Below are 24,461 nucleotides of genomic sequence, written 5' to 3'. Positions count from 1 at the left end.
TACCACTGAGCCACTAAGGACACCCTCATTGACTTTCTGAGCCAGGCCTCAGGCTGGGCAGAGAGGCTGCAACAGTGAGCAGGACGCTCCGACTCTGACACACCAGGGCCAGACAAATGCCATGGGGCAGGGGGAGGAAGTGGCCACACGCAGCCCCCTTTGAAGGCCAGTGACTTCTCAGGGCTCCACAGCCTTGCAGAAGTTTGGTCTGATGATGCCAAATGTTCTGATTTTCCTCAAGAAATCCCCATGTTCATGTGAAAGTCCTTGAATCTCAAAGGTAGGTCACTAATTAAAAACATTCAACAGTATCATGTGGGCCAAGCAAAATCGAGGGAATAGTTAGCATTCATCAAAACCTTACTGTGTCCAGCGCTTTGCTGAGTTCCTGGTGTTACCTCATTTAACACTGTAGAGGCTTGAATAGTGTTCCCCTCTTCCCCCACCACCCCAAAAAAGAAAAAAACCAGATACATCCCCATGGAACCTGTAAGTGTGACCTTATTTGGAAAAGGGGACTTTGAGATGTGATTAAGGACCTGGAGGTGAGATCTTCCTGGCTTATCTGAGTGGGCCCTAAAACCAGTGACAAATGTCCTTATAAGAAAAAAACAGGGAAATTTGAGACACCCATGAAGCCCTTGTGAAGACAGGCAGAGATTAGAGTCCTACGGCCATGAGTAAAACCACACCAGCAGCCTCTGGAAGCTGAAAGAGGCGAAAAAATCTCCCCCTAAAGCTCCAGAGGGAGAAAGTCCTTGCTGACACCTTGATTTCAGACTCCCTGCTTCCAGAACCATGAGAGAATACATTTATGCTGTTTCAAGCCACCCCAGTGTGTGGCAATTCATAATGGCAACCCCAATCCTCCTAGGGCTTCCCCAGTGGCTCAGGCAATAAAGAATCCACCTGCATTAAAGGAGATCTAGGTTTGATCCCTGGGTCAGAAAGATCCCCTGGAGAAGGGAAGGGCAACCCACTCCAGTATTCTTGCCTGGAGAATTCCACGGACAGAGGAGCCAAGTGGGCTATAGTCCTTGGGGTCACAAAGAGTCGGATACAACTGAGTGACTAACTGTCCAGGCTCACCAACCTTCCTAGCAGCCCTCTGAGGAAGTACCTTCCTTGTCCTGTTTTACAGCTGGGACGCTGTGGAACAGAGACTCCAAGTCGCCAGCCTGAGGTCACACAGCAAGAAAGTGGTCAAGGCAGGATTCAAAGCCATCACCATGCCACAGCCTCCTGAAGACTGAGAATCTCTCATGACTGCACCTGAGGGACCACAGGTCTGAGCAGGAAAGGGTCAGCCTCTGTCTTCTGGGGCTGCAGTCAACCAAACTAGGCCAGACCCCCAAAAAGAGACTCCAGAAGAGAGACGGCTGTTCTTGGAAAATGCTGAGGGGTTGTTGGGTCAGGGCAGGGGACAAGACGGGGCAGCAAACAGGGTCCTGACCTGTTGCTTGGGGGTTGGAGACAGCTCACAGCCTTTTCCAGGTTGACCAAAGGTATCTGCAGAAGTCTGGGAACCACTGGGTTAGACAGAATTAAATTCTCTCTTCCTTTCTTCCCCTCTCCCTCTCTTCTCTACACCTTTATCCCCAACTTTCTCTCTTATTCTGCCATTTAATCGTATTGAGTATTTGAACAGGTAACAGAAACCTATGGTACAAAATATAAAAGATTCCAAAGGGATTAAATTGCAAAGTCAACCTTCCTTCCTCCACATGCCCTGTCCCCGGGTCCCCATCCCCCAAGGCAGCCACTGAGACAAGTTTCTTGCATCTCCTTCCAGAAATGTATGCGCATACCTAGAAATACCTACATGCGTATACTGGCATATGTTCTACTTGGCACAAACATTCGCAAAATGTGCACATCCTTCTACAACTTGCTCTATTGTGACCTAATGGTATATTCTGGTGGTCGGTCCCAGGTGGTGTACATAAGCAACCTCGCCCGTGGTCATGGCTCAGTAGTATTCTGTGGTGCATATGAACCCTGATTTCACTGGAACAGCCTCTGCTGATGGACATTCAGGGAGCTCGCGGTGCTTTCCTAAGCAATGCCACAGGAGAGACCTTGCACGTACTTTCTATCTGGCAAATTTATCTTGCCCCCTCCCCTGCCTGCCTCTGGACTCCCACCTGCCTGCTGCCCCCAGGTGATGCCTTCTGGATATCTCTGACCTTCTGGATCCTTCTCTGGATCTGGTCAACTCCATTCTAGTCTCCATAAGCATCTCTGTTGTCTATGTCTCTGCTTCAGCCTCTCTAGATTTCTCTGCCTCTCTTTCCTTCTGTCTCCATCTTCATCTCTGTCTGTTTTCCTCCTTACCAGCTTCCCTTGTCTTCCTCTTTCTCTCCCTCCATCCCGTCTTGTTTCCCTCCTGTTATCTCCCAACTCATTCTGCCTCTCTGTCGCCCCCTGCAAGGTGAAGCTGGCTCAACACATGTCCCCACCTCAGAGCCCAGTGGTTTCTCCCCGGGGATGTGGTACCCAACCTAGAACACCTTTCTCCCAGTCTCACGGCCCTCTTGACCTGGCTGGGCTCTCCCATCCTCTGTAGTCCTGATGGAGAAGCCACCATCTGCTCGTCCAACCCTGGTGCCCTGGTGCCCGCCTCCCACCCTTTCTTTCTCTGTACCAGCAGGATTGGACCCTGGGCCCAGCTGGCACTCCTGGCGGTGATACTGGTTTTTCATCAGGAGTCATGGGAAGCTAGACTGAGGCAGGTTGGATGTGGCTTCTGGGCTAGACAGAGCCTCATCCTCCTGTTGGGGACCCAGCCTTCTTGCCCTCCCTGCTCAACAAACAGAGCAACCAGTCTGTGTCAACCCTGAGCTGGGGACAAATAACAAACCCCCACCCAAGGCCCTGCCCTGGTGAGGTTGACATTCTCACCGGGTGACACAGTTCATGACCAAGTGAACGTACCCACATACTCATAGGTATTTAAAGACCACACGAAGTTCAAGAAAGAAAGAACGGGGTGTGGTGACAGAGGAGAGCAGGGGGTAGGAAATTGACCTGGTGGGGGAGTGTCCAAGTTGCTTTATATGAACCAATAGGGAACAATCACTGAGACGCATTGTTAGATAGAATAAGGAAGAGGGGTGTGTGCCTTATGAAGAGATGACATTTGAATGGAGAGGAAGTAATCGATGGAGGCATGGAGTGGAAGACCTTGTAGCCAGAAGGCGAGGCATATGCAAAGGTTCTGAGGTGGGAAAGAAGTTGGCAGGTCAAGGACCAGCAAAAATACGGGACTTATGGTGAGTGAGGAGGAAAGTGTGGACCACCTCACATAGCGCTGTGGGGAGGAGATAGACCCATTTTACAGATGAGAAGCTAAGCTTTGGAAAGAAAGGAAAGTCCTTTGCCCAAGAACACATAGGGTAAGGGTGAGGACTGCTGAACTCAGGCAGCCTTCTGCTCCTCACCACTAGGACAGTGGTTCTTAGTGAGGGATCCCAGACCAGCAGCACAGCATCACCTCTTGGGTCCACCCCAGAAACACCGAATCAGAGACTGGGGGTGGGGGCTTCGCCAGAGGCCCAGTGCTGGAGACTCCACAGTTTCACCGCAGGGGCCGTGGGTTCCATCCCTGGTTGGGGAACTAGGATCCCACAGGCCGCAGAGCAACTGAACGCCATGACCACTGAGCCCACAACTCCAGAGCCTGCACCACAACTAAGACCTGATGCAGCCAAATAAACGATTTTTTTCAAAGGAGTGAGACATAAGGAAACGAGAGCGAAGGAAGGCACGTGACCACAGAGGCAGAGACTGGAGTGATATGACCACAAGCCAAGGAATGCTGGCGCCACCGGGAGCTGGGAGAGGCGAGAAAGGCATCCTTCCTAGACCCTCTGAGGGGTTGCCACCTGCCAACTTGATTTCAGACTTTTGGCTTCTAGAACCATTAGAGAATAAATCTGTTTTGTAAGCCACCACATATGTGCTAATTTGCTGAGGCAGCCCTAAGAGATGAATCTACCGTTTGATGGGGCAGACGGAGCAGCGGACTCCAGCTTGACTTCCCACCTGGGGCAGAAGACAGAGCCCACCCAGGCTTCCCCCTGACCGCTTCTGAGAACTCAGAATCTTCTTATGTGTGGAATTCAGAGATGCTGGGATGTAATGAAAGGGACAGAGATGGGGATGAGGTAAACTGAGACCAACTCAAAGGCTTAGAAGCAGGGCTGCAAACCAGAATCTGGGGCAGGGGAGAGTCTGGGGAGCCGGGAAGGGTTTCAGGAGAGCAGAGATGACTCACCAGATGGCTGGTGAGAAGGATCAAGATGCATAAGGAGCTTGGGCCCTAACCTGGGCCACCCTTGCAGGGGATGCAGACTCTGGGGCCAGACAGCAGAGGTTCAAATCCCAGCTTTGCCACTTTCTGGCTGTGTGACCTTGGGTAAGACACTTCACCTCTCTGTGCCTCAGTTTCTTCATCTGTAAAGTTGGTTTAATGATAATACCTACCTTACAGGGGGCAGTTCATTTAATAGACATAGAGCGCATAGTGCCGGGCACACAGCAACTGCTCCATTATAGCTATTACTGTTTTTATCATCTCATTCTGTTCCTCGGGTGTTGACATGGTGATGCCTCTCAGATTTGTGCCTCAGCCCTGATACCTGTCTTTGAACTCTGCCTTGTACATCCAGCTGCCCCTACCCCCAATATTGCTCCTTTAGATATCCAGTACTGACATCTGGGGCTTCCCAGGTGGCTCAGTGGTAAAGAATCCTCCTACCAGTGCAGGAGACATGGGTTTGTGTAGCAACCCACTCCAGTATACTTGCCTGGGAAATCCCAATGACAGAGAAGCCTGGTGGGCTACAGGCCATAAGGTCATAATAGAGTTGGACACAACTTAGTGACTAAGCAACAACAATAACTGACATCTGAGACAGAATACTGCTTCCTGCTTCCTCCTCACCGTCAATCCTGTTCTGGCCTCATCTTCCCCTCTCTGCAAATGGTACCACCTTCTTCTGCCCGTTGCTCAACCCTCAAGGCCAATCAAGCCTTTCCCCTCTGTCAAATCAACAAAGATATTCAATCTGTCCTCGACCCAGCAGTCACTCCATGGCACCACTCTGGTCCTGTCCACCCCCAGCTCCTTCCTTATTGTTTCCCTGCACCCTCTGCCCACACTCAGCTAGAAATCAGTTCATCACTTCCTAGCTGAAACTTTCCCTGCAGTTTCACTGTGAATTTATTACACTTAGATAAATCCTACAGAGCTGCCCCCAGCAATGCCCTATCTGATCTCATCTCCCCTGCACTCCCTCCATTTCAGCCACACTGGCCTCCCTCCTGTTCCCCAAACCCACCACTCCTGGTCCTACCTTAGAGCCTGTACACTTGCTGTTATCTCCTTTTCAGGTCTTTGCTCAAACATCACCTCCTCCAAGAAGCCCTCCCTGACCACTTCAGCTAAAACGGGCTTCCTATTCACTCCTTTGCCCTGTCATTACAACCTTTTTCACCATCAGAGCATTTAGTGCTGCCCTTTAATTAGTTACTCATTGAGGGAATTCTCTGGTGGTTCAGTGGTTAGGACCCCATGCACATCAGGGTGCAGATTCAATCCCTGGTCAGGAAACTAAGATCCCATGAGCCCAATGACTTAGCCAGTAAACAAAAGAAAGAAAGAAAGAAAGAAATTCTTAAATTGCTGAAATCCATCCCTCCTCCCACAAGGAAGCTGCACAGGGATAGGAATCTGTTCTTCCACCATTATATCACCAACACAGAGGGATTGGACACTGTGGATGTCTAATAAGTATTTATTGAAAGAATAAAAGGTAGTAGCCTATGAGGCCCACTGTTCTACATCTTGCCTTTTTCACCCAATAGACTTGTGGCTAGTGGTAAAGAATCTGCCTGCCAATGCAGGAGATGCAAGAGACACAGGTTCGATCACTGGGTCAGGAAAATCCCCTGGAGATGGAAATGGCAACCTACTCCAGTATTCTTGCCTGGGAGATCCCATAGACAGAAGAGCCTGGCAGGATACAGTCCATGGGATTGCAAACAGTCAGACGTGACTGAGCGACCAAGGGAGAGGAGGGGGAGGTTTGTTGCTATTTCCTTGTCTGTACATCAGGACTGCTGTGTCCTTTTGCCTTTTTTTCTTACTGGGATATAATTTACATACAAGAAAATACACTCATTAATTTTTTAAAATTTTATTATTATTATTTTTGGCTGAATGCAGGATCTTAGTTCCCCAACCAGGCATCGAACCTTTGCCCCTGCATTGCAGCATGAAGCTTTAACCACTGGACCACCAGGAAAGTCCCTAAACCCTTTTCTTCTTTCAGTTGCACTGGGTCTTCGTTGCTGTGCTCAGGCTTTCTCTAGCTGTGGCAAGCAGGGGCAACTCTTTGTTGCGGTGCTCAGGCTTTTCATCGCAGTGGCTTCTCTTGTTGCAGAGCAGGATCTCTAGAGCACAGACAGCATTTGCGATGCTTAGGCTTAGTTGCTCCCAGACATGTGGGATCTTCTCAGACCACAGACCAGGGATGGAACCCATGTCCTCTGCATTGGCAGGCGGATTCCTAACCATTGGACCACCAGGGAAGTCGCCCCCCTCCCCCAACACACACACACCCATTCTAAACACACAGTTTGATGAATTTTGGCAAGTGTATACTCCCATATAACTACCACCACAATTAAGATATAGCTTTTTTCTCACCCCAGAAAGGCCACCCCTCTGCCCTACAGCCCAGGCAGCCACCAACCTGCTTTCTTTGATTCTAGATCGCTGTTTCAGAGCTTGAGTCCCCACACTGGGACCTTTGCTGATCAGAAGGTGAAGAAAGGAGACACTGGAGATCTAATGTTGAAAGACACTTGGCTCTGTATGGCTCCTGGATCGCTCAGATTTAAGTAAAACTATTTCTCATAGTATGGGGTGATAGGGAGGGTGTTTCTAAAATTTCAGATTCTGGGGTCCACAGGGACTAAATTAGACTCCTGGGCATAAGGTTTGAAAATACACTTTTTTTTTTCTTTTGGCCATGCCATGAGGCATGTGGGATCTTAGTTCCCTGACCAGGGATCGAACCCATGCCCCCTGCATTGAAAGTGCAAATCTTAACCATTGGACTGCCAGGGAAGCCTGAAGATACACATTTAAAATAAGTTTCCTGGGTGAATCTGGTGAGCACTAAAATTTGGGGATCACGTGGTATGAGGATATGGGTGAGACAGAAGGGCATTCTGGCTAGAAAGAACTTTCTGAGCAAAATCCCTGAGATGAGTGAGAACAGGGACCAGAAATCCAGGGCCTGTAATGCTGGCAGAGAGCTGGGATTTTTCTCCTGAGGGCACTGGGGAGCCATGGCAGGTTTAAGCGGGGGAGTGACTACTTGTGTTGAACCTTTCATAAGACCCCTTTAACTGTGGCCCGTGTGTGTGTGTAAGAGAAGGGGCTGAGGACCCCAGGAGTGAGATAGTGTGGACACCATGGCAGGAGGGGGGCAGACAGAGGAGGGGTGTTGATCCTGATTCTACAGATTTCCTGCCTTTTTTTTTTTGGTCTCTGGCTCTGAGCCACTCCCTGCCCTGGATTCTGACCTGGGGACAGCTCTGACTCCACTAGACAGACACTCCTCCTCCTGACTCTGTCCTTTCTTCCTCCTCCGATGAAGACAGGCAGGCAGCCAGGCAAGGGTGTGGGTCTGTGCGCTTGCAGTGGTGGTGGGAGTGTCTCCAGTTATGCATGGATCATGGGCTCTGCAAGTATTTGGAAACCTCTTGGGGACTTCTGGGTGAGCAGGAATATTGCACATAAGTTAGTTTGTCCCCTTCTGTGGGTCCTGCCTCCCCCCAGGGCCCTGGCTAATTCCCAGCTTTCCCAGGATAGGTCACTTCACCTCTCTTGCCTCTCAGTTCCCCAATCAGTCAGTGGAGGAACTATTACCAGTGCCCACCTCCCAGGGTTGTTGTAAGACATAATGAGTTAAAGGCAGACACTCAATAAATGTAACTATGTTCTCCCATCTGTTTCCGTGTGAGCCACTGTCTCTGGGGGTAATTTGAATATGTATCCCTGTGTATCACATGAAACTCCGTGTCTAATTTGCCACATACCAGCTGTGCAACCTTGGGTGAGTTACTAGACCTCTCTGAGTCTCAGTAACTGAGACTTCTACTCTCAGTTACGGAGACTTCTACAAAAGTAGAAGTCTACAAAACGGGTATAACAATAGTACCTATTTCCTATGGAAGATATGGAGATTGAATTAATTACTCCACCTAAAGAATTTAGAACAATGCCTGGCACACGGGCGTTAATTACATGAGCATCATTTGGGTGTGAGCTCCACTCTGTGTGTCTGCAGAATGTGTCTGTCAGCATCTTGTGGGAACCTGGGGCGGGAAGCATATGGGGTTATCTGGGGTGGTATGGGACCAGGCCTGTGAGGGGGCCCTCTAGTTTTTCATCTGTGAAATGGGGATAACAACAGCTCCCTACTCAGGGTTGGTGTGCAAGCTGGCCCGCAACTCCATGTTCATTCACTATTATCTTTTCTTATGTATAAAATGCCCGTAATAATAGCACCTAAGTTGTTAGAGGATGAAATGAACTTGTAAAAGCTTAGGACAACATCTAGCAAGCAGAAAGCATTCACTGTGGCACTTGTTACTGGTAACTTATGTGGGACTGAGCCTGTGCTTACCTGGGCAGGCTGTGGGATGTGGCAAGGGCAGGCTGTGGGCGTGGGCATCTGGCCCTTCAAGTTCCTCAGCCACCCCACTTCCTCCGCACCCCCGACCTCCTGCCCCCGCCATCGCTCCAGCCCTGACTCCAAACTCCCTATGACCTCCCAGGGAGGAGGTCTGGCCAGCCTGCACCGCCTGCCCAACCCCAGGAAGAGATGCAAGGCACCCTCCAGGAGGGGTTACTACCTCCCTTTCTGACACTATCTCAGTGTCTCCCTTGGGTCCCCCATCTCTGTGACTCCCCATCTCTAGCTCAGAGTCTCTCTGGGTCTCTCTCTGTCTCCCACCCCACGCCTCTATGCTTCTGGGACAAGAAATATCAGGTCCCAAGTTCGTGTCCCAAGTGCGGACAGAGGAGGAACAAGCAGAGGCGGGACTCCCCTCCCATCCCCACCCCTTACAACATGCCCAGCTGACGGGGAGGTTGCGGGGGGGAGATGGGGGCTTCATTAATTAAGCTTTCCTCCAGCCACGCGGGATGTTAACGAGGTGGATGGGCCTCATTAGAGAACCGAGCCCTGGCATTAACGCCTTGGTCACACCCCTCTCCAGGGCTGATGTCTGGGGAAACTGGAGCAGGAGGCTTGGGAAATACAGCTGGGCTGGGACCCGGACTTCTGCAAGCTGGGAGAAGGAGGGGCTGGGGCCTGGGCTCCCGACCCTGAGGGAGGAGGACCTGGGGGCCCGGATCCTTCCCCCAACACACCCCTCTACTTAAAGGCCAGTCGAGGCGCTCCGCCCTCTCCCGCCCCGGGTTCACCCCGAACCCTGCGGAGAAGCCCGGACAGTCACCCAGACCCGAGCGATGGAGGAGGTGCGGGAAGGACCAGAGCTCGGCGGCGGGATGGAGGAACCCGCGAGCCCCCAGGAGCCGGCGTCGCCGCCTCCGCCCCCGTCGCCGCCTTCGCCCGCGGCCCCCGAGACCCCCCGGCTCCCTGCGCCCGAGTCGCCAACCGAGGCCCACGCGCGGCAGCTGCTGCTGCAAGAGTGGGCGCCGCCGAGAGGGAGCCTGGAGCTGCCCCCGCGCCTCACCTGGAAGCTGCTCTTCCTGAGGCGGCCGCTCTACCGCAACCTACTGCGCTCGCCCAACCCCGAAGGTGCGGGGCCGTGGTCTGCGCGAGGCTGGAGCAGCCGGGAGGCCGCCACGCCTCCGTCTCCTTCCCCTGGGCTCGCTCACCTAGACCGTCGGTCTCGTCTTCTCTTTGTTTCCTTGTCTCTCTTAACTCTGTTTCTTCGTCTCTGTCTCTTGATGTCTCCCTCTGTGTTTTTATTCCTCTGCATCCTTCTCTGGGGCTTCCCCGGTGGCACAGAGGTAAAGAATCCACCTGCACTGTAGGAGATGCAGGAGACGCAGGTTCGATCCCTGGGTCAGGAAGATCCCCTGGAGGAGGGCATGGCAACCCACTCCAGTATTCTTGCCTGAAGAATCCCATGGACAGAGGAGCCTAGTGGGCTCCAATCCATGGGGTCGCAAAGAATCTAACAGGCCTGAGCGGCCGAGCAGCCATGCATTCTAGCACTTCCTTCTCTGTCCCTTTTTCTCTCAGCGTGTCTCTCTGTCTCACTTGCATCTCTGTCTCTTTCTACATCTTGTGTCTCTATCTCTCACAGGGTCTGTATCTCTCCCTCCCTCCTCCCATGTTACCGTTCAGTCGCTCAGTCATTCCGACTCTGCGACCCAATGGACTGCAGCACGCCAGGCTTCCCTGTCCTTCCTTATCTCCCAGAGCTATCTCCCTCCTCCCGTATTCTCTCTCTTTTTCTTGGTTCCTCTCTTTCTTTCTCCCTCTGTTCCTCCCCTCTCGCCACAACGCCTTCCCCCTCCAAGCACTGGCCCTCTGACCCCAGGACATTCTCAGGGCTCTCCTAGGGCCCTGACTCACTCCCTGCTGCCTGGCTGGGCTGGTCTGGCAGGTGGGGCACTGATTCCCGTCCTTCCAGCCGCGTCCAGCGGGCAGGGAGTGGGGATCCTGCAGGAAGGAGGGCAGCTTCAGCACGCCTGAGGCTCCGCTTCCCTGCGCTTTTCAGGCATCAACATTTATGAGCCAGCGCCCCCTACCGGTCCCACCCAGCAACCCCTGGAGGCTCTGGGTAAGCGCCCGGAGGCTAGCCCCGTGCTGTGGAAGGGTGGCCCTGGAGAAGGGGCAAGTTCTAATCCGTTGCTCCTCCACCCGCCAGGCAATTTCCGCGGCTGGCACATCAGGACTGAGAAACTCCAGCAGAACCTCAGGTGAGTGGCCGGGACACACGTGGCCTGCATTTGATTCCTTCTTCCGGCCTCCCTCGCTGTGGGACCTGGAAAAGCTGTCTTTACCTCTCTGGGCCCTTGTCTCCTGCTCTGTAAACAGGATGTCATAAGAGCATGCCCATAAAACACACGGCATAGGGTCTGGCTAGTTTGCACGTAGTAGGTGTTCCATGCCGTGCTTAGTCACTCAGTTCGCGTCCAACTCTTCGCGACCCCATAGACGGTAGCCCACCAGGCTCCTCTGTTCATGAAATTCTCCAGGCAGGAATACTGGAATGGGTTGCCTGTATTGGATGGGTTGCCTGAATGGATCTTCCGGACCCAGGGATCCAACCTGGGTCTCTGGCACTGCCGGCAGATTCTTTACCGCCTGAACCACCAGGGAAGCCTAACAGTTAATACTGTTCCTATACTCAGCCTCTTTCTGTGGGAACGGGAGAGTCACCTAGGCCTTTAAACCGGGCCCCCTTTCTGCTTAGTGGGTGGGATGCCGCAACTCAGGGGCTCCGAGTCACAGGCACTTGGGTTCAGCTCTGCCACTTCTTTGCTGCTCGATCTTGTAAGTCACTTCCCTGTGTGCACCGCGGTTTCCCCATCTGCAACACAGGGTTCAGGATGCATCCCCCTCAGAGAAGCTCACAGGAGCCGATACTGTGAGGTGCTGAGTGGCTGCTCAGCCCCCCTAGGCCACCGCCCTTGATGTCTTTAGGAGGGTGGTACGATCAGGGTGTCCCGCTTCAGGGGGCCGGCTGACCTGGGAGAATGCCAGCAGATGACAGCCCTCCCCCTTGCCCTCTCTCACAGCTGGACGGTGAAGCAGCAGTGCGTGGACCTCCTGGCCGAGGGCTTATGGGAGGAGCTACTGGATGATGAGCAGCCACGTATCACAGTCATGGACTGGTACGTGCCTCCGCCCCGCCCACCTGCCCAGCCAGGTGGCACACGTGGGCTCCCCAAAGCGCATGCCTCACCCCGTGCTCCCTGAGACCCTCCTGCCACTGAGGGACCCAGCCCTTTCCATCTCTCTGGCCCCTTTGGTCTGAATCTTTCTGTTCTTGAAATATTCCCGCCCAGAGCCTCTTCTTTCTTCCTTGGATGTTGGTCACCTTCTTTTCTTGAGATGGATTCCCCCCTGTATTTGGCTGCGTCTCACAGCTTGAGGGATCTCAGTTCCCCAACCAGGGATTGAACTCAGGCCATGGGGAGCCTTCCCTGACCACTCCCAACCTGGGTCAGATGCATTATGCTCCAGCACCCCGCATGTCCCCTATCCCAGCCCTGACCATGCCTAGTTGTCGCTTCCTAATGACATGTCCATCTCCCCCACTGGACCATTATTAATCCCATGAGAGCAGGGCATAGGGTTGTCTTGGTCACTGCCGTGTCACAAGCAGCACCCAGCCCCGGTGCACATAGTGGGTGCCAGTGGGTGTGTGTGTGGAATGGCAACCGTACCAGGAGTGGGGGCTGTGGTGGCAGCTGAAAGCCTGCCCCCCACCCCAGGTTCGAGGACAGCCGACTGGACGCATGTGTGTATGAGCTGCACGTCTGGCTGCTGGCGGCTGACCGCAGCACAGTCATCGCCCAGCACCACGTGGCCCCCCGCACCTCTGGGAGAGGCCCTCCCGGGCACTGGATCCAGGTGAGACGCTCTACCCCGGCCACCACCTCTACATGTGCTTTTGTGTCCCAAGACCTCACAGAGGGAGGAGGGAGGAGGGCAGGGCTTATGGGTCCCTAAAAAGAACTTCTTCCTGACCCTGGTGCTGCCCCAGGTATCCCACGTATTCCGCCAGTATGGCCCTGGCGTCCGCTTTGTCCACTTCCTGCACAAGACCAAGAACCGGATGGAGCGTGGTGGGCTGCGGCGGACTAGGGTGACCGACTCCTCTGTGTCTGTGCAATTCAGGGAGTGATTGGCTGACCCTGGGCCCCTCCTGACGTCTTATATGATGATACAAGATATCAACCCCTCAGTGACTTCTTATTACTTTATCACTTCTGATATATTAGCATCTCTCTGATCCCCTAGCAGCTCCCTAAGCCTTAGAAGTCCCTAACCCTTAGTACCTCCTGACTCTTAAGCTCCACCATGTTTCCTGAGCACCCCGCTTCCCCCTTTATACCCTCCTGTCCCCTTGGCTACTCCTGGATCACGTACTGCCTCCTATGCCCTGTAATCCTGTCTGGGCCTTGGCTTCTCATTTGACATCTTCACACATCTTTGACTGTCTGTCTCACTGGCATTTTCGCTGCACTCTCTGCATGAGGGCAGTGGCCACTTCTTCCTGAGTCAGTGCTTAACAAGATAATAGGGACTCAATAAACCTTTGTTGACTGAATGAATAAATACATGTGCCCAAGGAATGCTGTTTCCCTGGCGTTTGCTCCTTAGAACTTCACCAAGTTCATTTCCCACTTGCACGTCCTTGATCTCCAGCACCTCCCTTGACCTCTGATCTCTTATGTTCCAAATTTATGGCCTTGTAGCCTCTCTACTCACCTCCTTCTTCTCCCATGTCTCTTAACTCTCAGAATGTCCCCAGATTTCCTTCCTCCCTCCAATCCCATGTTATCATCCCCCAGAGCTGTCCCTCTACTTCTCTTTCTCCCAAGACCCCTCATTGCTCCTCTCTTACTCCTCCAGAGCCCCCAAACCCAGGTACTCGTCAAGGGTCCTTATCCTTAGAAGTAGTAAATTGCAAATTTGAATTTTCAGAAATATGCAAATTAGAATGAAAATGTTCTCCATGTGCTGGAGCCTGGGGCATTAAAAGTATTTCACAACCCATGAGTCCTGGGCTGTGGGCAGATCACAAAACAGACCCTGGACCTACATGGGGCAGAGTCCTTGAAGGCCTCTTACCATCGTACATATGAATCCTGAGAGAGTCTTGAGGTCCCTGGCAGGCCTGAACACCTGTTGTGGGGAAGGGGGGATTCAGAAAATGGCTATCCACCAATAAGTGTAGAAAGCATTTCAGTGTTTGACTTCTCCGGTAGTCCTGTGGCTAAGACTCTGGGCTCCCAATGTAGGAGGGCCAGGTTCCATCCTTGTTCAGGGAACTAGATCCCACATGCTACAGCTAAGACCCAGCGTGCATGCTCAGTCATGTCCAACTCTTTGCAACCCCGTGAACTATAGCCCTCCAGGTTCCTCTGTCCATGGAATTTTCCAGGCAAGAATACTGGGGTGAGTTGCCATTTCCTACTCCAGGGGATCTTCCCGACCCAGGGATAGAACCAGTCTCTTGCATCTCCTGCACTGGCAGGCAGATTCTTTACTACTGCACCACCTGGAAATCCCATGACCTGGTACAGCCAAACAAAATAAATAAATATTTTTAAAAATCAGCCAGCAGTACCATTACTTGTCACACAGATGCCGTATGGGTATGTGCACATGTGTGTACACCTAAATCCGTGCGTGTGCCCCCACAGGATCTATGCATGTGTCCCCATTCACAGCAGGTACTATGGGCTGACCCAGCCCTGACCACCCTGCTCCCTCCTCCATTCCCGACCCCACATCGGCGTGGACTTGGGGCCCAAACGCAAGCAGAGGGCAGACAAAGATGGCTTCATAAGGGCTGTATTACAGGGAAGGCAATATGAGGGTAGGCAGAAAGCTTTGTTCTCCTGGGTCTTACAGACTTCAGCAGACCCCATGGACAAGGCCAGGTGAGGGGCTCAGCACTTTGTAAGGGCTGGAGATGAGCGATCTCGTAAGGTATCATTTGCAACTGCAACAGAATAGAAAATTATTGTCAGGGGGTGCCACGGCCTCAGAGATTTATGGTAGGAGGGATTCTAGAAGCCTGAGATGGGGTTGGGGGCTGGGGCTGGGCTCCAAATTCAGGGGCTAGGCATCCTGGCCTGGGAGTTTGGGGCTGGAGGTTCTTGGAGTTCTTGGGGGTAGAGGGGCAGGTGGGTGGTTTTAGAGGGTGCCCTGGGTAGATCTAGGGCCACGGGGTCTGTGAGTTTGGATATGTGAGTTCAGGGTGGGCTCAGGGGCCTCCAAAGTTGGGCCTGGAGGCTTCAGAACCTTAATGGGGGCATTGGAACCAGTTTCTGGGGCCAAGGCTGATGTAGAGGATCTAGAAGAGTGGAGCATGAGGAGCATGAGGGTTAGATAGGGTACTCCTGGAATTAGGTCTGGGGTCTTGAGGTCTGGGTCAGTCAGGTTTAGAATCTGGGAGCTCCAGAGCTGGGTCTGAGAGCCCTGGGATCTGATGATCTAGGGGGGTGGGGAAGGACTAGCTCTGGTTCTGGGGGCTTCAAAGTGAGGGGGTTGATGGCTTCCTATCACCAGGCTAGGCTCGAGGTCACCAGAGATCATCTGCCCTCCCCAGAGAGTGCAGCCGTCTGGTGGGTAGGCAAGTGGGCGATTCAGGGAGGTGGGACGGGGAGCTCCCAGAATGAAGACTGGATTACTGAGTCTGGGAATCTCAGAGTTGGGTCTGGGAGATCCAAGGGGCATGGGCTTGGGGGAGGGGGCGTGGGGGAGGAGAAGGGGGACCTCGGAAACTGGTTCTAAGGATGCTCAGTTTGGGTCAGAGGCTCAGGGGTCTGGGTGGTGGGGCCGGCGGGTGGGCACCTGCAGTAGACCGCGGAGATGGCGTTGGACCAGTCCCCGAAGAGGCCGCGGCGGTACTCCTCCAGGCGCGGGTAGCTACCGGCCGAGAACTTGCGCGACTTGCCCTCCTTGCCGCGACCGGACCACACGGTGAGCTCGCAGCGCTGGCCCACCACGATCGAAGAGATGACTTTCGTCCAGTCCGAGGGCAAGTAGGGCAGGTCGGCGCCCGGCTCCAAGGAGAGCACGGCGCCGGCGCAGCAGTTCTCGTAGTAGGGGTCGCTCTTGTCGTAGAGCTTGGCGCACGTGCGCGTCCCGTCGGCGTTATTCAGGTCGGCGGACGCCGGGCAGGCGCCCCGGACGCCGGGGACGGCCAACAGGGCAAGGGTCAGCAGCAGTGGGCACAGCGGGGACATGGTGACGCTGCGAGGCCGAGCCCCCGCTCCCTTTTATGCTCCCGACCCGTGGGAAACGAAAAGCTGCGAGATAAGGACTTGGGGAGGGAAGGCGAGGGCGCCCGGGAGCAGGGAGACTTCCCAACCAACATCAGAACCCACAACCGCGCATACAGGACGGACTTTATTTGCATAAAACTCAGCTGCCGTCTACACGACTGAAGCGACTTAGCAGCAGCAGCTGCTGCTGCTTAAGACGGAATGTAGCAAATGACAGGACCTGTGACTTGGAATACAGAGGGTAGCATAGGGTTAATACTTATAGGGGGAGGAGCTCTTAAAAATTGACAGCGAGTGGACAACCCCCTCCCACTTCCAAATAGGGAGAGGCCCAAAGAAGGGGATGGAAGCTGGGCCTCCGTGCCGGGCGTGTACCTTCCCCCCAGGCAGGCCCTTGGGAAAGGAGAAGCTGGAGATAAGGAGAGACAGACCTTGAAAGGGAAGGGAGAGATGGGAGGGAGGAGATGAGAAGGGAGTCGCCCCCACCTCCCCAGGAGCAGATCTCTCAGAGCAAGGTTGAGAAATTAGCTAGACATATTTGCAGGACGAAAATCATTGCAAGGTAATATACAAAAGGCCTGGGGGGAAATTTGCAACACTTGGAACAGCACAGAATTAGTAGCTATTATATATAAAGATGGAAAGAATACAGGGACGAATCGTATTAAAAAAGATCTTAATGAACCAGATTACTAAAATGGTGTGGTTAGTCACCCAGAGCCAGACATTCTGGAGTGCGAAGTCAAGTGGGACTTAAGAAGCGTTGCTGTTAATAAAGCTAATGGATGTGATGAAATTCCAGCAGAACTATTCAAATCCCTAAAAGATGATGGTTTTGCATTCATTATCCCAGCAAATCTGGAAGACCCAGAAGTGGCCACAGGACTGGAAAAGGTCAATCCTTATTCCAGTTCCCAAGAAGGGCAGTACCAAAGCATTGGACAATTGCACTCACTTCCCATGCTAGTAAGGTCATGCTTAAAATTGTGCATGCTAGGCTTCAGCATTATTTGAACCAAGAAATTCCAGATGTCCAAGCTGGGTTTAGAAAAGGAAGAGGAACTAGAGATCAAATTGCCAACATTCGCTGGATTATATAGAAAGCAAGGGAATTTCAGAGAAGCATCTATCTCTGTTTCATCGACTACACTAAAACATTTGTGTGGATCATGACAAACTGTGGAAAGCTCTTAGAAAGATGAGAATACCATACCATCTTACCTGTCTCCTGAGAAACCTGTATTCTGGTCAAGAAGCAACAGTTAGAACCCTGTATGGAACACCTGATTGGTTCAAGATGGGGAAAGGAGTATGACAGGGCTGTCTGCTGTCACCCAGTTTGTTTAACCTATATGCTGAGCACATCGTGAGAAATGCTGGGCTGGATGAGTTACAAGCTGGAATCAAGATAGGCGGGAGAAGCATCAACAACCTCAAATATGCAAATGACACCACTCTAATGGCAGAAAGTGAAAAGGAACTAAAGAGCCTCTTGTTGAGGGTGAAGGAGGAGAGTGAAGGAGCTGACTAAAGATTACATATTAAAAATACTAAGATCATGGCATCCGGCCCCATTACTGCATGGTAAATACAAGGGGAAAAGGTGGAAGTAGTGACAGATTTCCATTTCTTGGGCTCCAAAATCACTGTGGACAGTACCTGCAGACATGAAATCAGAAGACCATTGCTTCTTGGCAGGAAAACAATGACAAACCTAGACAGTGTGTTGAAAAGCAGAGACATTGCTCTGCCGACAAAGGTCCATATAGTCAAGGCTATGGTCCTCCCAGTGGTCACGTACGGTTGTGAGAGCTGGACTGTAAAAAAGGTAGAGCACCAAAGAACTGATGCCTTTGAACTGTGGTGCTGGAGAAGACTCCTGAAAGTTCCTTGGACAGCAAGATCAAACCAGTCAGTCTTAAGGGAGATCAACCCTGAATATTCACTGGAAGGACTGATGCTGAAGCTGAAGCTCCAGTATTTTGGTCGTCTGATGCAAACAGACAACTTATTGGAAAAGTCCCTGATGCTGGGAAAGATTGAAGGCAGAAGGAGAAGAGGCGTCAGAGGATGAGACAGTTGGACGGCATCACTGATGCAAAGAACATGAACTTCGGCAAACTTCAGTCAATAGAGAGAGACAGGGAGGCCTGGTGTGCTGCAGTCCATGGGTTGCAAAGAGTTGGACACAACTGGGCGACTGAACAACAACAACATATATAAAGAAGACTTACAAACTGACAAGATATCAAACAACACCTTCTGCCACCTACCCCAAGAAGGACAAGTCAAGGAAGGGGAGAGGGAAGGAAGAAGCTGCCACTGTACCCCCACCCCAGAATTCTTACTCCCAAGGAACGAGATTTTCTTAACCAAGATTGGAAATCTTGCATCTATAAAATAAACAGGGGACTTCCCTGATGGTCCACTGGCTAAGACTCCACACTCCGGATGCAGAGGCGCTAGGTTCCATCCCCGGTCAGGGAACTAGATCCCACATGCCACAGCTAGGACACAGCACAGCCAAATAAATAGATATTTTTTTAAATAAAATAAACAAAGGATAGGTTAAACTGTATAAAACTTAAATGTTTTGTATAGCAACAAAAAGAAAAACATAATCTGGGGGAAAATAGACAATTTTTGTAACATGAATGTTTACTGATCAGCAAGTCAAAATGGTATAAACCAAAGGCAAAATTAAGGGGCTGTACAGAGAAGGCAATGGCACCCCACTCCAGTACTCTTGCCTGGAAAATCCCATGGACAGAGGAGCCTGGTGGGCTGCATTCCATGGGGTCGCCAAGAGTGGGACACAACTTAGCGACTTCACTTTCACTTTTCACTTTCATGCATTGGAGAAGGAAATGGCAACCCACTCCAGTTGTTCTTGCCTGGAGAATCCCAGGGACGGGGGAGCCTGGTGGGAGGCCGTCTCTGGGGTCGCACAGAGTCGGACACGACTGAAGCGACGCAGCAGCAGCAGCAGCAGCAGCAGCAGCAGCAGCAGCAGCAGCACAGGAAGGTTAGGGAGGCTAGGACCTCAGGGACATGAGGCCCCTGGCATCTGGGAGTCTGGCCAAGGCCCTTCAGAGGGTCTCTGGAATCCCTGGCCTCCTACCAGATGAGAACAGGGTCAGGTGTGTGAGTGAGCTGTGGCTCTGTGGGTGGGTCCAAGTCTGGGTCTCAGTTTCCTCATCTGTAAAATGGGTGACATTTCTTCCTACACTATAGGATTGCTATGAAGACTACAAGGGATAGTAGAAAAGTACGGGGGCTAGAGGAACAGCCTATGGAGCCAGGCCGCCTGGAGCCAGATCCCAGCACCTCCACGAGCTTTCGCAAGTGACTCTACCTCTGGGTCTCATGGAGACAAGGATGGACGGTATCCACCTCAGGATGCTGGTGTAAGGAGTAAATGAAATAATCCACATAACAGCACTTAAAGTAGGGCCCTTGCTATGTGCCATATGAGTGTTTGCCTATTTTTTTTAATATGTATTTATTTGGCTGCGCTGGTCCCAGTTGCGGCACATGAGATCTACTCTCTTAGTTGCAGCATACTGAATCCTGAGCTGCGGCTTGTGGGATCTAGTTCCCTGACCAGGGGCTGAACCTGGGCCCCCTGCTTTGGAAGTTCGGAGTCCTTAGCCTCTTGCCCACCAGGGAAGTCCTTGCCATATTCTTATTATGAAAGCCCTTAGCATGATGCCTGGCACACGACAAAGCTCAACAAACATACACCAGCACCCCACCACACTGACAACAATCTGCTGTTATCCACAGCCACTCGGCTAACCCTGCTCCCTCCTGTTCTCCTAGACACCGTCTTCTGCCTTGCCCGGGGTAGTGTAGGAGTTAAAAGCCAAAGGCTGGAAACACTAAGAACTAGGTTCAAATTTTGACTGTCACCTTACTGAATGACCTTGGGCAAGTGAACTCATCTCCCTGAATGTTTCCTCCTATCTTCCATAGGATAATACAAAATGATGATAGAAACAGAAAATGACAATAGATTTACTATATAAAGTAATTTATAGCCAATAAAATACTATTTAAAATATTAGGAGCAATTCACGTAATTATTTATAAATATAATATATGTACCTAATTGTGATGGTGAATAAATACAATGGTATAAATATAAATATGTTGTTGTTTAGTTGATAAATTGGGTCTGACTCTTTTGTGACCCCATGGACTGTAGCCCACCAGGCTTCTCTGCCCATGGGATTTCCCAGGCAAGAATAGTGGAGTGGGTTGCCATTTCCTTCTCCAGGTATCTTCCCTACCCAGGGATCAAACCCACATCTCCTGCATTGACAGGTGGATTCTTTACCACTGAGCCACCTGGGAAGCCCCAAATATAAATATATTTATAAATTACAGTATAAATATAATATAAAAAAGTACAAATATAAGTACAAAGTACAGTGCCTGGCACACGGTAAATGCACAATTAACAGAAGCTGTTAGGATTATTCTTACAATGATTCTGAGACCCTGTACCCTGGCCTGACCCGGCCCCAAATCAAACCTGCATCCTTCTCCCTCCTTTCCTCTCGTGACTACGAAATCTAATCTCCAGCTGCTAACTTCCCACACAGAGTCCCTACCCTCCTAGCTCTGCGAGGGTTGGACTTGGGGACAGACACAGTTACCTAGAGCCCCAGCCACCCAGGAGGGCCATGAACTTCAGACACAGAGAGCAACATGGGATGGTGAGGAGACCCTGACAGGGACAGGAACGCAGGACCCTCTGGGGCACAGCAGACAGCCAGAGGCAGAGAGAATCCACAAAAACCCAGGGCATGGGCACAGCATCCCCAATCCAGGGACACACACACGAGTTGAGGGAAGGTAGGGACACCCCTTCACGCATCAGTATCACTGATGGTCACTGATACTCACTGGTGAACCTAGGATTAAGTGTAGACATATGCTTGATACACAGTGCCAGAGAAACACGGCCTCAGACATTGTCTTGCCAACAGAATCACACGCCCACTATCATTGACAAAGCCCCAGTTCTCAACCACTCCCACCCTATGCTCTATGAAATCTCAAAATCGCAAAACTCCATGCAAACATCTAACATGCCCATGTGAGCACTCACTAGGCATCTTCCTCTGAAAACAATTTCCTTGCTGTTAGTAACATAAACTGGACAAATGGTAGAAAAATAAACATCTCTTTACTGCACGTTTTTTTTTTTTTCTTCAAATGAAAGAATGTCCTGCCCTTGAGGAGCCCATGAGCGTTTGAGAAAGTTAGATGGTAAATCAATAATTCAAACACAATGAAAAGAGCTATTACAGGGGCGTTGCAAAGGACTCCGGGAATGCAGTGGGAAGAACAGTAGGGTTTTTTTTTTTAATCCACTGATATATTTTTATTTGAACAATGTGAAAAAAATTCCCTTTTTACATCTCATGTCTTGATTTGACATTTTTCATCAGACTATAAAAAATAGATGGGTATACATGTGAAAGTGCTAATAGAAGAAAAAAGAAAGTTTTGTCTCAATCTGGGTAGAATCTGAACATAAATAACATTATGAAAATGCTAAATCTGCTACATGAATACAGGAAAACATTCAAATCAGTACTTAAACTTGCACTGGATCACTGGAATGAATCATTTTTTTAATGACAGATCACAGACAGGGGTTCAGATCAGATCAGATCAGTCGCTCAGTCGTGTCCGACTCTTCTCGACCCCATGAATCGCAGCACGCCAGGCCTCCCTGTCCATCACCAACTCCCAGAGTTCACTCAGACTTACGTCCATCGAGTCAGTGATGCCATCCAGCCATCTCATCCTCTGTCGTCCCCTTCTCCTCCTGCCCCCAATCCCTCCCAGCATCAGAGTCTTTTCCAATGAGTCAACTCTTCGCAGGAGGTGGCCAAAGTACTGGAGTTTCAGCTTTAGCATCATTCCTTCCAAAGAAATCCCAGGGCTGATCTCCTTCAGAATGGACTGGTTGGATCTCCTTGCAGTCCAAGGGACTCTCAAGAGTTTAAAAGCATCAATTCTTTGGCGCTCAGCCTTCTTCACAGTCCAACTCTCACATCCATACATGACCACAGGAAAAACCATAGCCTTGACTAGACGAACCTTTGTTGACAAAGTAATGTCTCTGCTTTTGAATATGCTATCTAGGTTGGTCATAACTTTCCTTCCAAGGAGTAAGCGTCTTTTAATTTCATGGCTGCAATCACCATCTGCAGTGATTTTGGATCCCAGAAAAATAAAGTCTGACACTGTTTCCACTGTTTCCCCATCTATTTCCCATAAAGTGATGGGACCAGATGCCATGATCTTCATTTTCTGAATGTTGAGCTTTAAGCCAACTTTTTCACTCTCCACTTTCACTTTCATCAAGAGGCTTTTTAGTTCCTCTTCACTTTCTGCCATAAGGGTGGTGTCATCTGCATATCTGAGGTTATTGATCTTTCTCCCAGCAATGTTGATTCCAGCTTGTGTTTCTTTCAGTCCAGCATTTCTCATGATGTACTCTGCATAGAAGTTAAATAAACAGGGTGAGAATATACAGCCTTGATGTACTCCTTTTCCTATTTGGAACCAGTCTATTGTTCCATGTCCAGTTCTAACTGTTGCTTCCTGACCTGCATACAGATTTCTCAAGAGGCAGGTCAGGTGGTCTGGTATTCCCATCTCTTGAAGAATTTTCCACAGTTTATTGTGATCCACACAGTCAAAGGCTTTGGCATAGTCAAGAAAGCAGAAATATATGTTTTTCTGGAACTCTCTTGCTTTTTCCATGATCCAGCGGATGTTGGCAATTTGATCTCTGGTTCCTCTGCCTTTTCTAAAACCAGCTTGAACGTCAGGAAGTTCACGGTTCATGTATTGCTGAAGCCTGACTTGGAGAATTTTGAGCATTACTTTACTAGCATGTGAGATGAGTGTAATTGTGTGGTAGTTTGAGCATTCTTTGGCATTGCCTTTCTTTGGGATTGGAATGAAAACTGACCTTTTCCAGTCCTGTGGCCACTGCTGAGTTTTCCAAATTTGCTGGTGTGTTTCTATATAATTCTCAAGGGCTGATATAACCCTCCAAACCAACCCTGACTGTTTGGTTTGGAAGCAGCAATTCTCAAAAAGTGATCTCTGGACCAACAGCATCCATCAGCATTCCCTGGAAACTAGTGAGAAATGTAGATTCTCAGCTGCGCCCCAGTTCTACGAATCAGAAACTCTAGGGATGGGGCCCAACAGTCTGAGCTTGTTTGTTTGTGGCTTTGTTTTGAGGGGGTGTTGTCCAGGCTGGCTTGAGGGATCTTAGTTCCCAACACACACCCTGGACTATAAAAGCACAGAGTCCTAACCACTAGACCCCCAGGAATTCCCAACACTCGGAGATTGTTTGTTTGTTTAAGATTTATTTATTCATTTATGACTCTGCTAGATCTTCACTGCTGCACTCCGGCTTTTCTGCAGTTGCAGTGAGCGGGGCTACTCTCTAGTTGTAGAGGCTTCCGTAGTAGCAGCTCCCAGGCTCTAGAGCACAGGCTCAGTGGTTGTAGCAAACAGGCTTAGTTGCTCTGAAGCATGTGGGATCTTCCCGGAGCAGGGATCAAACTTGTGTCCCTTGTGTTGGTAGGTGGATTCCCAACCACTGAACCACCAAGGATACCCTCCAACAATCTGAGTTTTAAAAGCCCTCCTGGTGACTTGATGCTGGAGTTTGAGAACACTGGGTCAGGGCTTTGGTCTTCGAAGACTTCACATGTCACTGTTTATTATATCTAGAATTTTCCATATTAATAGCTCAATTTGCTCAACTCCTAGAAAGTTTATTTCATATATTTTCCCAAACAAATTAAGCCAAATTCCAGTAGCAATAGAAAAGGGAACATCTCGGGCTCCATGATGGAGTCTCATTAGACCATACCTGGAAGCCAAATTTCTGGAATGTACTTGAACCTTCTCCAGTGCAGACAAAAGGTCACTCATCATCTAACTTCAAGACACACAGGTGAAGACCATTTTCTCAGCTACGCCTGCTTCAGGTGAGGCACCTATCTGGAAGGCTCCCTGGGTCCCATGATCCCCTGGTGCTGTAGGTCAGGGCTACTCAAACTGCCTGATGTGTGCGTCCCCAGTCACTTCAGTTGTGTCCAACTCTTTGTGGCCCTATGAACTGTAGCCCACCAGGCTCCTCTGTCCATTCTCCAGGCAAGAATCCTGGTGTGGGTTTCCGTGCCCTCATCCAGGGGATCTTCCTCTGCCAGGGATCGAACCTGCATCTCTTAGGTCTCTGGCATTGGCAGGTGGGTTCTTTACCACTAGGGCCACCTGGGACGCCTCACTCAGGCTATACTGTGCCCCAGATTACCTGGGGGTGAGGTGGGTGGAGAGGGTCCTGTTAAGATACTGATCCGATTCGGCAGGTCTGGGGTAGGATTTCAGT

General features: G+C 50.7%; 2 protein-coding genes across 2 annotated transcripts; one reads left to right on the top strand and one right to left on the bottom strand.

The window, feature by feature from the left end:
• The first annotated feature begins 9,511 nt into the window (after positions 1–9,511).
• On the top strand, positions 9,512–14,067 carry NCCRP1 (non-specific cytotoxic cell receptor protein 1 homolog (zebrafish)). Its single transcript, XM_027514448.1, has 6 exons — positions 9,512–9,842; positions 10,774–10,836; positions 10,924–10,975; positions 11,798–11,893; positions 12,497–12,635; positions 12,769–14,067. Exons 1-6 carry the CDS (start codon positions 9,551–9,553, stop codon positions 12,907–12,909), a joined length of 783 nt encoding a protein of 260 aa, XP_027370249.1. The 5' UTR covers positions 9,512–9,550; the 3' UTR covers positions 12,910–14,067.
• Positions 14,068–14,569: 502 nt separating this feature from the next.
• SYCN (syncollin) lies at positions 14,570–16,017 on the bottom strand. The gene is made up of 2 exons (XM_027515864.1): positions 15,591–16,017; positions 14,570–14,736 (listed from the first exon to the last, which is right to left on the bottom strand). Exons 1-2 carry the CDS (start codon positions 15,983–15,985, stop codon positions 14,727–14,729), a joined length of 405 nt encoding a protein of 134 aa, XP_027371665.1. The 5' UTR covers positions 15,986–16,017; the 3' UTR covers positions 14,570–14,726.
• Positions 16,018–24,461: the final 8,444 nt, after the last annotated feature.

The sequence above is a fragment of the Bos indicus x Bos taurus genome, chromosome 18 (assembly GCF_003369695.1).
Source record: "Bos indicus x Bos taurus breed Angus x Brahman F1 hybrid chromosome 18, Bos_hybrid_MaternalHap_v2.0, whole genome shotgun sequence".
NCBI classification, from domain to species: domain Eukaryota; kingdom Metazoa; phylum Chordata; class Mammalia; order Artiodactyla; family Bovidae; genus Bos; species Bos indicus x Bos taurus.
Note: the sequence above shows the minus strand (reverse complement) of the source record. Positions and strands in the feature narration are given on the sequence as shown.

Bases quoted from the DNA above. Each gene is read 5' to 3' on its own strand.
- SYCN (XM_027515864.1), bottom strand. From the start codon at position 15,985: ATGTCCCCGCTGTGCCCACTGCTGCTGACCCTTGCCCTGTTGGCCGTC.
- NCCRP1 (XM_027514448.1), top strand. From the start codon at position 9,551: ATGGAGGAGGTGCGGGAAGGACCAGAGCTCGGCGGCGGGATGGAGGAA. The intron at 10,976-11,797 runs GTGAGTGGCCGG...CCTCTCTCACAG, and splicing joins AAACTCCAGCAGAACCTCAG to CTGGACGGTGAAGCAGCAGT. The intron at 11,894-12,496 runs GTACGTGCCTCC...CCCCCACCCCAG, and splicing joins CGTATCACAGTCATGGACTG to GTTCGAGGACAGCCGACTGG.